The sequence below is a fragment of the Panthera pardus genome, unplaced genomic scaffold (assembly GCF_024362965.1).
Source record: "Panthera pardus isolate Hobbes unplaced genomic scaffold, ASM2436296v1 HiC_scaffold_22, whole genome shotgun sequence".
NCBI classification, from domain to species: Eukaryota; Metazoa; Chordata; class Mammalia; order Carnivora; family Felidae; genus Panthera; species Panthera pardus.
The window spans coordinates 22975623-22992017 of record NW_026526788.1 but is presented as its reverse complement, the minus strand read 5'-3'; the positions used below and the strand labels follow the sequence as shown (position 1 = coordinate 22992017).

The following is a 16395-nucleotide window of genomic DNA, read 5'->3' as shown; positions in this document are numbered from 1 at the left end:
ATTTTTTGAGCTATTGTGAATAATATTATTTATTAAAATTTTGATATACAATGTATATGGCTAATACACTGAAATACAATTGACTTTTTGTATTTTGACCTTATTCCTGCAATCTTGCTTAACTTACTAGTTCTAGGATTTTTTTTATTCTGTGTATTTTTTATATAGACAATCCTTTCATCTGAGAACAGGGACTGTTTTATTTCTTCCTTCCCAATCTGCATGTATTTTATTTTTCTACTCTATTGCACTTATTGCTAAGAATTCCAGTCCTATGTTGAATAGGAGTGCTAAGAGTAGACATTCTTGTCTTGATCCTGATCTTATGGGGAAAGAACTTGGTCTTTTACCACTAACTATAATGATAGGTTTAGGTATTTTGTAGATGTCATTTATGATGTTGAAAAGTATCATTTCTTGTCTTAGTTCTCTGACATTTGTAAAATAATGAATGGATGTTGTGTTTAGCCAAATGTTTTCTCTGTATCTATTTATATCATCATATGTAGCTTGTCCTCTTTTGATCATTTACATTGATGAAATTTTCAAATATTGAACCACCAGTGAATTTCTGGGATAAACCCCAATGGGTTGTGTTATTTTTTTATATGTTGCTTGATTCATTTTGATAATATTTTGTTGAAAAAATGTTTTGTGCATGTTCATGAAGGATATTGGTCTGTAATTTCTCCTCCCCTTCCTCCTCCTCCTCCTCTGCTGTTGTTGCCTCCTTTTTTCCCTTTTCTTTTTTTTCATACTATCTTTGTCAGGTTTTGGTATGAAGATAATTCTAGCCCCATAAAATGAGTTAGGAAGAACTCTTTCTCTATTATTTCTAGAAGAGATTATGTACAATTGGTGGCATTTATTCATTAAATGCTTGATAGAACTTTCCAGTGAAAATATCTGGGCCTGCAGATTTTTTACTAGAAGTTTTGAGCAACAAATAATTCAATCTCTTAAATAGTTCTAAGACTATCATGTCATAAGTTTCATCTTGCACAAGTTTTGCTGGCTTGAGGTTTTGGGGGACTTGGTTCATTTCCTCTTTGTTTTCTAATTTATGTATATAAGTAGTATTCTCCTAATATCCTGTTAATGTCGGCAGATTCTGTAGTGATATCCCCCTTTTTTAATACCTGGTAATGATCTGTGCCTTCTCTTTTTTTTTTTTCTGAGACAAGTTTTTCTTCATGTTTAGCAATTTTATTGATGTTTTCAAATATCCAGATTTTGGTTTCACTGATTTTTGTCTATTTTTTTTTTTTACAATTTCATTGATTTCTATTCTTTATTATGTCTTTCTTTTCTGCTTGATTTCTGCTTATTTTTTAAAACTGCTTTTTAAGGTCTGAGTTTAGATTGTTAATTTTAGACTTGTTTTATAATATAAGCATTATATTATAAATATATAATACAAACTTCCCTCTTCTCATGGACTCAGCTCTGACACATAAATTTTCATACATTTTATTTTTACTTACTTAAAAGTCTTTTCTAACATCTGTCAAGATATATGACCTGCATACTATTTAGAATTGTATTGTTTGATATGTTTGAAGCTTTCCTGATATATTTCTGTTAATAATTTCTTGTTTAATACCATTATGATCAGAAAACATATTTGTATAATTTCAATTATTTTAAATTTAAAGTTGTTGTATGGCCCAGGATATGGTCCGCCTTGGTAAATATTCTATGTGCATTTGAAAACAATGACTATTCTGCTGTTTGGGGGTAGACTGTTCTATAAAAGTCAATTAGACCCAGTTGGTTGATGGTGTTTTTCTTTTGGGTTAGCCTGTTTGTAGTCCAGTCAGTCTCTTGAATTTATGAGCTTATGCCTTTTGCCAAATTTGGGAAGTTTTCAGCCATTATTTCTTCAAATGTTTGTTTAGCAACATCCTCTTTCTCTGGTCCTTTTGGGACTCTAACAATATGGATATTAGAACTTTGGTTGTCCCACAAGTCTCTGAGGTTTTGTTCATTTGTTTGCCAATCGTTTTTCCTCTGTATTATTCAGACTGGATAATTGTTATCACTTCATGTTCAAGTTCACTAATTTTTCCTTTGTCTTCTCTCCATTCTATTCTTTCTACCTAATGAGATTTTGATTTTGGTTATTATATAATTTCATTCTAAAATTTCCATTTGTTTCTTCTTTATACCTTCTATTTCTTTCATGATTCTTTTTAACACTTATTTCAAGGATGTTCATGATTGTTCACTTAAGCACTTTTATAATACCTGTTTTGAAGTCTTAAACATATAATCTCAATATCTATTTCATCTTATTGTCAGCACCTATTTCTTATATTCCATGCAAGTTGAGATTTACACGGTTCCTTGTTTGCCAAGCAATTCTGGCAATGGTATTGAAAGATTATTGTTTAGAGATACATAGTACTCAAAGATTCTATAAATATTTGATCTTTGTTCATGAGAGGGAAAAAAAACAGCCACAGTCTGATCAGTTAATATCATACAATTTTTTTCATTATCAAGTATAATTATTTTTTCTCCTGTTGGTACTATTATTTATCTGTAACGTAGCACTATATACTTATGTATAAGCAAAGATAAAATCCCCCCACTTGCAGAGAAGAAAAATAGTGTTTTCTTTTTCTCACATACAAGAACTACTAACTCTTCCCTTGTAAGGTTGACGAAAAGCAGGAAGCGTGCATAAGGCATGAGTGGCTTCTCTATTAGTTTTGCTAATTCACTTAAAATTTCTCCTCCTAGAAACTGATACACAAAATGTGACCACAATAAGGCATCTATATATTTTGCCACAGTGATGGTGACAATTCTTTAGGGGAGCAAGGTCTTCTACCTGCCGAATTTAAAAAAAAGAACTAAAAACAAGCAAACGACCAAAAAGAAAAGAAAAGTTTTAAAAAAGGAAGGAAGGAAGGAAGGAAGGGAAGAAGGAAGGAGCTATCAACTGACATTAGCATGTCTTTCAGTTGAGACACAAATACCTTTATGTTTATAGTGCTCATGGCCTTTTCATTATATACTGGGAGATTCAAGTTCTAGTTCTGCCACTTCACAGCTTGCATCCCTGCTCTGTGGACTACTTGCTCAGCTCTGAGATTGTGGTTATAATACCTCCCATGTGGGAGTTGCTCTGAGATTCAATAATGCATGTTAAAGATTAGAACCAAACATAGTGCCTAGCACACAGAGTTGGCAATATATCAGTGATAGATTTCCTTCTTTTCTTCCTTCCAAGAAGCAATCCTATTTATTCTGAAATAAAATTTATCACATTTAAAAGGGCTCTAAGGAAGATCCGAATTTCCTATAGTAACTCATTCTATAGAAAATATAGAAGAAAAAAGTATATAAAAAAAACTTATATATAAGTTATATAAGAAAAAAGTCACAAAATCTAAGTGAATGTGAGTAATGTCCATTTAATGGGGTTTAGATATTGGCTAAAGTTACCTCCTCTCATTAATCATTCTGAGATATCTAGTAATACTTGTAGGTTAGATGAAATGAAAACATCTCAAATAATTAAAAATTACCTAAATAAATGTGAACTACTTGACATTTTGGGGATAGATGGCATTGACACGATTTTTAAATGAAGTTAACATATCTTTGGCAAGTTAAGAGAACTTTAGCATTATTTAATACTACTTGAAATTTTACAACTTAATGAAGGTATGAACCATATCTTTGATCTACCTGGGGAAAAAAAAACCATAATTTTCATTAAAGGAATTACAATAAAATTAGGAACTTTTGTGTAAGAACATTCATTTAGACGGTGGACTAAATGTTTTCTTAAAAGAAAAAACAATGTACTTACTTCTAAGATTATGAAGTAACATATCTAGTAAAGTCATAAATTTTGAATATTGAATAACAGAAAAGTCCATTCCTCTAGCCCACAAAAATCCAGATACATAATAATCTAGTAGAATGGCTTCCTTTAAACAGGTTTGAAGGTTTTTGAAATTCAAAAACTTTTTCAGTTTTCTGTAACGAAAAGAAAAATCCAGACATTAAAATCAGATTAGTGAACATTTCCTCTTCTACGTTTTAAAAACGCAGATATTTTTCTTGAATTAAAATTATATAACGCTCTGAATCTAAAAATATCCTTAAGTTATGTCAAAATCCTAAGTCTAAAATGACATTCAAAAGGGAAACAGAAAAAACAACAACAACAAAAAAGGAAACAAGAGAGGTAAGAAAGAGATGAAGAGAACAAGCATGAGCACTCTTTTTGGGCTTCTTCCTCCACTTCTTCTATTCTTCTCATTGTTCCCTTCACCTTCTTCCTCTTCTTCCTCTTCCATCTTCCAAGTATAGTAACTTTACTAGCATTTTTTTTCTCCAAAATTCAATTCCTTTTTCTATTTATATGATCAAATTTATTTCTGACAATGTTCTGGAACTGTATTGTGAAATATTTGTTCTGTTTTCTTTCTTTTTTTAATATTTACTTAATTTTGGGAGAGAGAGAGCATGAGCATGTGGGGGAAAGGCAAAGAGAGAGGGAGGCACAGAATCCCAAGCAGTCTCCGCAGCTGTCAGGGCAGGAGCCTGAAGTGGGTCTTGAACTCAGGAACCATGAGATCATGACCTGAGCTGAAACCAAGAATCAGATACTTAACTGACTAGCCACCCAGTTGCCCCTGTTCTGTTTTCTTTTTTAAAGAATTCCAATTATGTCTATTTTACTCATTTTGCCTCTAGCTATAATTTCTGTTAACCTTCAAAAATTTTTTCAGATCATTTCCTTTTCATTTATGTATCTTTCTCAATACAGTTCCTTAGTGTTTTCAGCAGTTTCAAACCCTTGGGCTGCTTATAGATCTCACCTCTGTAAGAACTTTGTTTTCTATTCTTTGCTGTTTTACATGTTTTATCACCTTTTATCTGTTATCTCTTCCTTGAGTTTTTGTATCTCTATTTTATGCTCTTGTTGTGATTGTTTCATAAGTTTCTTTTTAGTTCATGATAAATATTTCACAGTATATTTTATATACTCATGGCTATGTTCATTTGGTTGTATTTTCTTTGCCTGCCAGGTTTTTTACCCTTTATTCTTAAATTATTTAAAAACTTTTTTTAAATATTTATGTTTGACAGAGAGAGACACAGAGCATGAACGAGGGAGGGGCAGAGAGAGGAAGACACGGAATCTGAAGCAGGCTCCAGGCTCTAAGCTGTCAGCACAGAGCGCGATGCAGGGCTCGAACTCACAGACTGTGAGATCATGACCTGAGCTGAAGTCGGATGCTCAACCGACTGAGCCACCCAGGCGCCCCTCTTCAATTATTTTTTAAATGTCATTTTATGCATATTCTTCGTTTTGTACTCAAACCTGGCCAAGTGACAAGCTACAAAATAAGTTTGTTCCAATTATTCCAGGTTATTACTCTTTTTTCAATTAGTGGGTTAAAAGAAAAGAAAAAAGTCATTACCATCACATAAACAATCTATTTCTTGTAAATATGGCAATTATCTGTTCCAAGCCTGTGCCTCCTCATCCTGATGTTGCATACAAGGGTTCTTGAAATGGCACTTCAGGTTTTTCTTCTGATCTAGGAGAATACTTATCTTTTTTTTAGCTCATTCTAAGATCTTTAACTATGTGTATCCTTCTTGCTCTTTCTCCTCCACTCCTGCTTGATCTATAATGTTTCTGGCAATCATCCTCACATTTTGTAGTTTGGATTTACAGCATTCCCCTTGTTTGGACAAAGAAGTGATTGGTATTTCCTCATTGCTTAATAGATTTCTGAGGGAGCATATGTGGGTGTGTGACAACTTTATACTGCCATTTTCACAAACAGGAAGTCTTTATTATTAATAATATTGAAATAGATTTTATGATCAGAATGATAAATACAGCAGGATTAAACAAGTTTGGGAACAAATGAAGCTGGTGTTGTGTTTAACATCAATCTCATCTATAGTGGTATCAAAGTAGACCTCAATGCCAAAAATGAGTTCTGATTCTTCTAAACCAATTGTGATACTCTCACCCCCATCCCATCATGCCATAAAATGGCATTCCGTATATGTATTCCCTATAGAAACTATTGGTGTATGGTGAACACTCTCCTAAAAGTGTTTGAATTCATAACTAAGGATGAGGTCTACTTTCTTCTGTGGAACAGAAATACAAAAAAGTAAATAAGTACATTTGACCACTACTGGTACCCATCTTATAATCATAAGAAAAATCAGTCCCAAAATTATACTCATTTCTTGATGATACCACTGAGGCCTTGCATCAATCAACTCTGGACTCAATCTATCTTTGAAAGTTGTTATGTATATTTTACATATACATAACATTGTCTTCTGTTTCCAACAGTTAGTCTTCCTTCTAACTGCACTCTTCATCTGCCATCTCCATACGTTTTTTAAATATTAAATATTTGACCTAAATAGTTACATGTGCTCCCTGCCTTTCATTTTCATTTTTTCAGTGTTTTGCTGTATGTAAATGAAGGCAACTATTTGTCTAAGAATATCTTAGTGAAACTTCTTTGGCATCCCTGTATCTTTGCTCTCCCTCATTCCCCTGCCACCACTTCCCCTAGTACCATTTGAAACTTAACCTTCAACTTGAATTGCAGGGCCGAATATTAACCATTTCTATTCTTTGTTCAGTCATTTCACCCCAAAGGAGATTATGCAGGGAAGCATTTGGAGCAAGATGCTGCCACAGTCTGAATGCAAAGCTTCCACGCATTTTACTGGCAAACTTGTAAGATTTTCCTCTGGGGATAAGAAGAGACGGGACATGGGAGAGGGGAGAGATGGCTATTGTTGTGGCATTAGAGACTACAGGAAAAGAGAAAGATGCTTCACAGGGATCTAGGAAATTGTGCTATAGTGATAGGTGATCAACTTTGTCTCACCAAGAATTCCAGTGAAAGCATTACATTATTCCTACATGCTCTTGAAATTGGAGTGCATCTTATTTTTTAAATATGATGACATGCAGAAATAAGCCTTAAGGCAGGAGCTGAACAGCGCATGAAGGCCCAGTTATGGAAAGGTTATTAAAAGATCTTTCAGGGTTATTTCTGTGTTCAAATAGTTATTTTCAATTTAGTCCTTATCCTTTTTTTCAAAAAGGATTTGGGCGGATCTGTAAAAAATCAGGGTTACATTAAAAGCATGAATGATTGATAATAGTTAGGAGATCATGAGAAATGTATGCAGACATTTAACTTCACTTGAAGTGTGCTCTAGAAATATGTTTTAATGATACTATAATGTTTCATTTGGTTGGCTGCTTTCATGAAACACAATTTTTAATTTTAAAAGCTAAGGAAATGTGCTGATTTCCTGTAATTTATTTAAATAGGTTTATAGCTTTGTAGACTGTATGATTTTGGCATACTTCTGTCACTTGGTGACAGGATACCTAAATTATATTTCTGTCATTTTGAAAGGTATGTAATCCCCATTTATAATAATGCTATTTTAAATAGAAATGAATGATTGATTGCAAATATTTCAGGATTACTGTTCTAAAAATCACATAAAGAACCTCAAGAAAATTACTTTGCGAAGAAATGGCTCCTGACATAACACTGTCATTTACCCAAAATTGATATCCTAAAATATGAGATTACTTCAGGTGAATTCTATTAATGAGAAAGTCTAAAAGGTCAACCTGCATTGAACCTCGTTGCTTCTATACTGCTAACTTCTGTATCACCCTCTGTATCATTTCTTTTATCCTAGAAGTCACCTCTTAAAGACTGAAAATACTTTTAAAATTTAAATATTTAACAACAAACAGAGCCAATAAATGGAAAAAAAAAGATTGTTATACAAGGAATGGGATGCAGTAAAACTTAAAATTTGGTAAGAAATGAGTCTAAAAACAATTTGTTTGCAATACCTTTTATTTAATATTAATTGCATTTAATATAACATCTTTAATATTTAATACAAATAAATTGTAAAATATATTAAATATCTGTCATTTGCATCATATTATTTTGCCCATATTAAATAACCTATGTTTTGCATTTCAATGACCAACATTTGAGATTACCTAGAAATGGAAAATAATATTTTATTTACTAAGCACAAATAATCAGGGATACCATTACAATGAATGCAGTTTACTAATCAATTCTCACACTAAAAACCAAAATTCCCAATGGGTATTCATTTCTTTAAAAATGGTAAAATCATCATGAGATACTTGTTTAAATATCTGTGAAATTTTTTAATTGACTGACTAATACTTATAAAGATATAGATAGTAAGCAGTATGGCCAAATCACAGATCACCAGGATTTCTAGCAGGATTTGCAGGTCCTGAAGGTAAAGAGCATCGTGGGAAAAGGCCTGTCAGTGTCATTTGCCTGCTCTTAATATGCCTTCTCTTCTCAGATTTCTCTTCCAGCCAGTACACCTGTCATATTTTCTTCTCAGTAGTAAATCACCTCTATTTCACAATATTTGTAAGATCTGCAAATGACAGACACTGACAGGATCATTTTCTGTTTGTCCATTATGGTCCACAATACCCTAACATCCGGACGACAGGCCTACAGAAATCTTATGAGACATTATAATCAAGAACATCACATCATTCCCACTCTCTACACATTATAGTCAATGAGGTTTCCATTATTAGAGCAACATAACTTTTGAAATGACTGATTATTCAAAACACGTTTTAGGAACTTGTGTCTTAGATATATCTAACTAGAATTCGAAGTAAATAATTTGCTGTAGAAATCAATGGCCTTAAGAATGAGATGTACATATACTAGAATTGTTGCCCATAAATTCAGTTTTACTCGCATTTTTAGGCAAAATATATGAAATCAGAGTATTTAGTATAGCTTCATATCTGATAAAAATCCCAGGTAGATGGCTTAATACTCAGGATTTCCAAAATATTAAAATGTATTAATTATTAATATTACAAAAAGTACAACTTATCCTTGTCACAATGAGACAGAAGACTTAAAGGTTATTGTGCATATTGAAAGTTTTATGAATGAAAAAGAAAAGAAGCAGAAGACAGCATATGTTAAAGGCTGCTTTTAACAATAAATCCTTACTCTCTCTTAACATTAATACATTGATCTGAAACACATTTCTCCCACAAGGAAGATAGCTGAGCAGTGTAAAAAGTCAGTTGTTTGAGAATTTTCATGTTCCAGACTCTGGATGGCGATATATATAATTATATATACACATAATCTCCAGAGTATATATATTTGCCTGACACAATAACTCTTTTTTAAAAAGTTTAAAATTTCTAATAGCATTTCATGGCCATTTATAGATGCAGAACTAGAACTGTTCTAGATTTGGTTGTAATATTGAAGTGCTTACTGTTGAACTCCATTTATGTCTTCTGTTAGCATTTCAGTGATTTGAGCAGCTGAAAGAAAATCTGGAGACAGAATCTTTTCATGCTCCTGGAATTCAGCATCTCTCTACCAACAACAACAAAAAAGGTGGAATGAGTTATTTCAATCACATGTTCTACATATTAATCCAATGATATGAAAATTTGTTCTGTGTTCTAGTTGCAATAAGAAATAAAATTTAAATATGACAGTCTTCCAGATAATCATTTTTCTCCTCTGTTTTCAAGTAATGGTACCTCTCTTCTGAAAAGTTGAATTTCTAGTTAATTTGTCTTTTACACATATTTAAAACTGGGTGATGGCTTTCAGTTAACAAACTTCTTTATGATAGTTTGGCTATCATAAATATGATATTTATGGCTATCATAAGTAATGCTGCAATAAACATAGGGGTGCACGTATCCCTGTGAATTAGTGTTTTTGTATTTTTTGGATAAATACCCTGCAGTGCAATTACTGGATCGTAGGGTAGATATATTTTTAATTTTTTCAGGGACCTCCATACTGTGTTCCAGTGGCTGCACCAGTTTACATTCCCCCAGATAGTGCATGAGGGTTCCTTTTTCTCTACATTTTCACCACTTGTTATTTCTTATATTTTTGATTTTAGCCATTTTGAGGTGATATCTCATTGTAGTTTTGATTTGCATTTCCCTGATGATGAGTGATGTTGAGCATCCTTTCATGTGTCAGTTGGCCATCTGGATGTTTTCTTTGGAGAAATGTCTGTTCATGTCTTCTGCCTGTTTTTAATGGGATTATTTGCTTTGGGGGTATTGAGTTGTATCAGTTCTTTATATATTTTAGATACTAACCTTTCATCAGATGTCATTTGCAAACATCTTCTCCCATTAGTATTTTGCCTTTTAGTTTCAGTTAGTTTTGTTGATTGTTTCATTTGTTGTGCAGAAACTTTATTTTGATGTAGTCCTAATAGTTCATTTTTGCTTTTATTTCTCTTGCCTCAGGACATATATTTAGAAAAATGTTGGTATGGCCAATGTCAGAGAGATGACTTCCTATGCTCTCTTCAAGGATTCTTATGGTTTCAGGTGTCATATTTAGATCTTTAATCTATTTTCAATTTATTTTTGTGTATGGTGAAAGTGGTCCAGTTTCACTCTCTTGCATGTATGTGGCTGTCCAGTTTTCCAACACCATTTGTTGAAGAGACCGTCTTTTTCCCATTGTACATTCATTCCTCCTTTGTTGAAGATTAATTGGCCATACAATTGTGGGTTTGTTTCTGGGTTTTCTGTTCTATTCCATTGATCTATGTGTCTATGGTATGCCAGTACTATGCTGTTTTTAAGTACTACTGCTTTGTAATATAACTTGACCTGCAATTGTGATACCTCCATTTTTTTCTCTTTCAAGATTGCTTTATTTGAAATCTTTTGTGGTTCCATACAAATTTTAAGATTGTTTATTCTAGTTCTATAAAAAATGCTGTTGGTATTTTGATAGGGACTGCATTAAATCTGTAGATTTTTTGGGTATTACATACATTTTAACATTGTTGTTCTTCCAATCCATGAGTATGGAATGTCTTTCCATTTTTTGGTGTCATCTTTCATTAGTGTGTTATAACATTCGGAGTATAGGTCTTTCACCTCTTTGGTTAAGTTTATTCCTAGATATTTTATTGTTTTTGGTAAAATTGTATATGGGATTGCTTTCTTAATTTCACTTCCCACTGCTTCATTATTAATGCATAGGAATGCAACAGATTTCTGCACATTGATTTTGTATCCTGTGACTTTACTGAATTCATTTATCAGTTCTTATAACTTTTTGGTGGTGTCTTTCAGATTTTCTATATATATAGTATCACATCATCTGCAAATAGTGGGTTTTACTTCTTCCTTACTAATTTGGATGTGTTTTATTTCTTTATGTTGTCTAATTGCTGTGACTAGGACTTCCAATACTATGTTGAATAAAAGTGGTGAGTGAACATCCTTGTCTTGTTCCTGACCTTAGGGGAAAAGCTCTCAGTTTTCACCATTGACTATGATATTGGCTGCGGGTTTTTCATATAAGGCCTTTATTATGTTGAGGTATGTTCCCTCTAGACTTACTTCGTTGAAGTAGGAATAGATATTGTATTTTGTCAAATACTTTTTCTGCATCTATTGAAATGATCATATGGTTTTTATCCTTTCTCTTATTGATGTGATGTATCACATTGATTGTTTTATGAATATTGAACCACACTTGCATCCTGGGAATAAATCCCACTTGATTGTGGTGTATGATTTTTTAATGTATTATTGGATTCAGTCTGCTAATATTTTGTTAAGGATCTTTGCAAATTTATTCATGAGCGATAGTGGTCGGCAGTTCTCTTTTTTTTTGGTGGTGCCTTTATCTGGTTTTGGTATCAGAGTGATTCGGGCCTCAGAGAATGAATTTGGAAGTTTTCCTTCCTCTTGTATTCTTTTGGTACAGTTTGAGAAAAATAGGTGTTAACACTTCTTTAAATGTTTGGTAAAATTTGCCTGTGAAGCCATCTATCTGGTCCTGGACTACTGTTTACTGATTACTGATTCAATTTTATTGCTGGTAATTGGTCTGTTCAAATTTTCTATTTTTTCCTGTGGCAGGTTACATGTTTCTAGGCAATCCAACAAGGAGATGACCACCCAGCAGTGACCAGCCTGCCACATGCCTCACCCAGATAAGCTGAAAACCCAGTGCAACCAGGGGTAGCAGGGCCACTTCTTTATTCTAAGAGTTTTGGTCAACAGGATTGGCCACCAATCCTCAACACAATACCAACATTCCAGAACTGCCATGAGGACACATCTACCCAGCACTGGAAAAGAAAGAAAAAGGGTTAGAAGCTGAAACTCTATTGTAGGGAAAGCATTTGGTGGATCGAATGTGCTGCTTATGGCGAGAACTTCCCAGAGAGTCACCAAAGGGCTGATCTTCCCCTCATATGTGTCTTGGTTTCTCCCAGTGACAGTCTAAAACCACTGTGGGGCTCGGAGCACTGGATGATCAGTTTTACGTGTGCATCCCAGGCAAGCCAAAAATGAATTATCATGGGGGAGATCTCCTCTATGGGACTGACACTTCCCTCAGTTCTGAGTCATCTAAGAACACCTTCTGGTGGGAAGGAGCAAGTGTCCTTTGTCTTTGGAGCTAAGTGAATCAGTCTCTTATTCTAGCTAACAGGCTTAAGAAAAACTGTCCAAGAGCTGAACCAGAGTCTTATGATTAAAATGAGACTAGGTTCAGGGCCAGCTAAAGAAATTTAGAACACAAAGAGAATAGGAAGTGAGAACAGGTCCCCATATCAGTTCTCCCAAGTTTTCTTTTCCCCAGTGAATAGATTCAGAGAAGCACAGAGGCAAAAATTGCATCGGCATTAAACCAACTGTTTCCCAGAGGAGGAACTTACTGATCCTCAAAGGTCAAATAAGCGGTGCTGTGCAGACTTAATTTGGGGGTACAACTGTTCCTCTGAGGGTCCCCTCATAATCACCAAGATGATTCAGGCAGCCCAGGTCCAAGGAACCCAGAAGTGGACCATTCAAGTGGGTCGTTGGCTTCCCACAGGATGGAAATCAAACACAAACCAAGAGGAAGAACAGAGTTTAGACGGAGAGACATAGAGAGAACATATAAACAGAGAGACACAGAGAGAACAGATACAGACAGAGAATATGGAAAACTCAGAAAGGAAAGGAGCATGAGTCCTATCTTAGTTTGAGTATTCTGGATTTTTTATGGAGGACAATGGTCTGGAATATGTATCTTCTTAGGCATCCAGGAATCGATAAAACAAGAATGAGTCAATTTACAAACTTTAAAAAATATCTACATATTCCTCATTGTGCTTGGGCTTCAAGAGGAGGCAAAGAAAAGTAAAACAAAACAAAACGAAACAACTTGTTAGCCTCACTATCTTAACGTCTAGTGGAAGGAACAAACCAAGGGTGACTTTAAGACAAGAAAATAAAATGAAAAGTGAGCCATAATAAAGGAACAAGAACAGAGACAGACCAAGGAAAGCCTATAGAGAGGAGGTCCAGATATGGACGTTGGTGAGATTGGGCAAGAATGATTCCCCAGGTGGATGAATCAGCAACAGGATACTTGGGGACTGGTTCTATAAATATCAACTAATTCACACAATGGTGTCATGGATACAAGTCAGGGACTAGTTGGATCTAAGTGGGAAGTGGGCATTGGAAACATATTGTGGGAGACCTCAAATTTAATAATTAAATAAATATTTCCTGATTACAACATGCAAGATACTGCACAAGAGATCACAAATATTTTAGACCTTGGCTGGTCAAAGAGTGATAGGCTGAAGAGTTTGTTTTTAATAATATAGGGAATAAGGAACCCATGAAATTTTTTAGCAGTCAAGTGACAAGATAAAATTGTGCTTTAAGGAAAGGCAATTTGTAGGAGGGTGAAGGACAGACAGGAGCAGAGAAAGGACTTAGAGGAGAGTTCAATGAAAATGTTTTTGAACTTTTCAGGAATGAGGCATCAGACTGCACTGGGTTCCTAGCAGTGTGCATGAAAAGAAAGGGGTGAATGCAACATATTATATATGGGGGACTACAAGAGGCCAGAATGAATAGAGGGTATGAGTTTTTGAAATAGATGACTGAGAGAAAGGCGATGATTCTTAGGGCCTCCAATAGCACCTATGCCACCTTTGTATGACCAGGCAACCTCTGTGAGTAGAGGATGTGTTAAAAGGTTTAAGGCTGATATAGCCCTGCGTCTAAGTGCACTACTTGTGAATACAGTAGTTTCACCTCCTGTTCAACCCTCAGCCATGTCCTGTTGTTCAGAGTACAGTCTGTAAGAACCATACGTGGCACTCTCATTACACCAATAAAAATGGAAGCATCAGAAGATGATGCTGGTTTTAAGAAGGCGACGTGATGAGTTTGATTTCAATGGTTGAGTTTAAAGTGGAATATGCATATCAAGGAAGAAATGCTTAGAAGGTAATTAGAAATGGTAGACTCAGAAAGGTCAAGTTTTAAAATGTTGCTTTAGGAGTCACTCCAAGTGTGAGGATGGATCAAACTGCCTAGAGCCAGAGCATGAGGAGAAGAGCTGTGAATGGGGGATGGAAGAGGTGATGGAGAAGTAGAAATAGGAAGCAGCAGCTCCACAAAAATCAAGAATTGTGAGATTTGGAGGGGTGGGGGAGGGAGCAAATGTTTTCAATGCAACAAATGGTTAATTATCCTTCCGTGTGAATGGGTTCCAATAAATAAGAACAGCAACAAAATGCTTTGCTATAGTTAACAAGATAACATCCCACATTTTCCTTATTTCTTTTCAAGAGTAGAAAAATCCCAAAGCTAACACTTATTGGGAATGGTAATCATCTTAATGTTTGTAATTTAATATTAAATTATTGTATTTTTATTTTTAAAAATCTAATTCAGACATACAATAATGTACTTTATTACCTATCTTTTTGTAACCCAGGGTTAGCAATTTAAACTAGGTCATTCTATTAGATTATATACTCAATAAGAAAAAAATACTTTTAGTACCTAATATAATATCTTGCAGCTAGTAGGCCCTCAGATACTTGTAAATTGAGTTATATGCACTCAGTTTTTGGATAGGACAGCATTTTAGTCTGTAACATATGACTATATATTTGTTAAATGTTTGTTGGTTATGTTTTTTATTATTGGCAGTAAAGTATAATTATTCTTGTACTGTCAACTCCATTAGACTGTAAATTTATCAGGGACAGTCATTCAATCTTTTACTTCTTTTTAGAATTCTGCAGATCCTAGTCATATCAACATAGGTTGTTAATCAACTGCCTGAATTCATCTCTATCATCTGATGCCATTATAGGTGAAGGAGCATGATGAACAGTAGGACTTGGACTTGGAGGGCTCATGAGGCTTTGACTACTGACTAATTTTGTGACTTACAGCAAGTCATTTGAACCTAGGTTTGAGTTCATGTTAAATATCATTATGATATTTTAACAAAGATTGCTGTCATTATTAACAAATAAAAATATGCATGAAAAGTACATTGTACCTTCAATAAATTTTATTAGATGTGAAAATGTTCACACAGACATTAGAAGAAAATAGGTCACACAAGAGCTGTCTGAAAGAGACTACAACAATCTTAAACCTTTTTTACAATAATAACTCTAGCTAAGATGCTCAATATTAGTGTCTCTCTTTTTGCTAAAACTCGACAGCTTACGATAATCATCTTGTAGGAGGGCTTGCCTCTGGTTTTGTTGTTGTTTTCTTTTGTTTTAAATTGAATTCCTGAACCTATTTTAAACTATAACTCTTTTTTTGTTTGTTTATATGCTGCCTTGCACTTGAAAGAATATAAGGTGGTAAAAAAATCTTTAATCTTTCAACACATATATTCTGACTTATAAAAATTAAAGATACAATAGAAAATTCATGAATAGCCTAATAAAAATGTGGATATATAATTTGGTTTTCTCTGTAAAATTACATCTCTGACTAGAAAAATATGTAAGCTAAACTTCACTGTAACTCATTTTACTCCACCACCTGGTGGATTTTAGCAATTATTCCAGAAGCAATAAAATTGTAAGCTTAATATTATTTGCCAGATAATCTTGTCTCTGAATTTTTTCTCTAACTCACCTAAAATTTCCACATTGTATATATGTCTTTCTTCTAGAATTAAGCTTTCGGGGCATCTTTCTACACATCACTGGTAGTATTCTCAAAAGATTCTTAATAAATGTTCATTAAAAGAAGGACAACACAATTCATCAAACATGACTAAAGAGGGGTTTCACAGTCCTAGAGAACATAGACTAGTCTGCAATTTCCACACTCTGAAAGGCTCTCTTCAAGCATGAAAATAAATGTACTAAGAAGCAGCACTGTGTTGAGTGATGTCAGAGCCTAAGGCAAAAGGAAAACTCAGTAGCTCTGATGCTGTCTTTATGTAAAATTTTGATCCATTATGGGCTTTTTGTATTAACTTTCAATTTTTAAAA

General features: G+C 34.0%; 1 protein-coding gene across 2 annotated transcripts in view; it reads right to left on the bottom strand.

The window, feature by feature from the left end:
- CABCOCO1 (ciliary associated calcium binding coiled-coil 1) overlaps positions 1-16395 on the bottom strand; it is a 120475-nt gene that overhangs the window by 98240 nt on the left and 5840 nt on the right. The window contains exons 2-3 of one of the 2 annotated variants that reach the window (XM_019444282.2): positions 9349-9452; positions 3824-3993 (exon numbers count right to left, since the gene is read on the bottom strand). The exons of the other annotated variant lie outside the window; for it this stretch is intronic. Of the exons in view, the coding sequence (XP_019299827.1) occupies positions 3824-3993; positions 9349-9452 (274 nt within the window). The remainder of the gene's footprint in view (positions 1-3823; positions 3994-9348; positions 9453-16395) is intronic. 2 annotated transcript variants of the gene reach the window in all.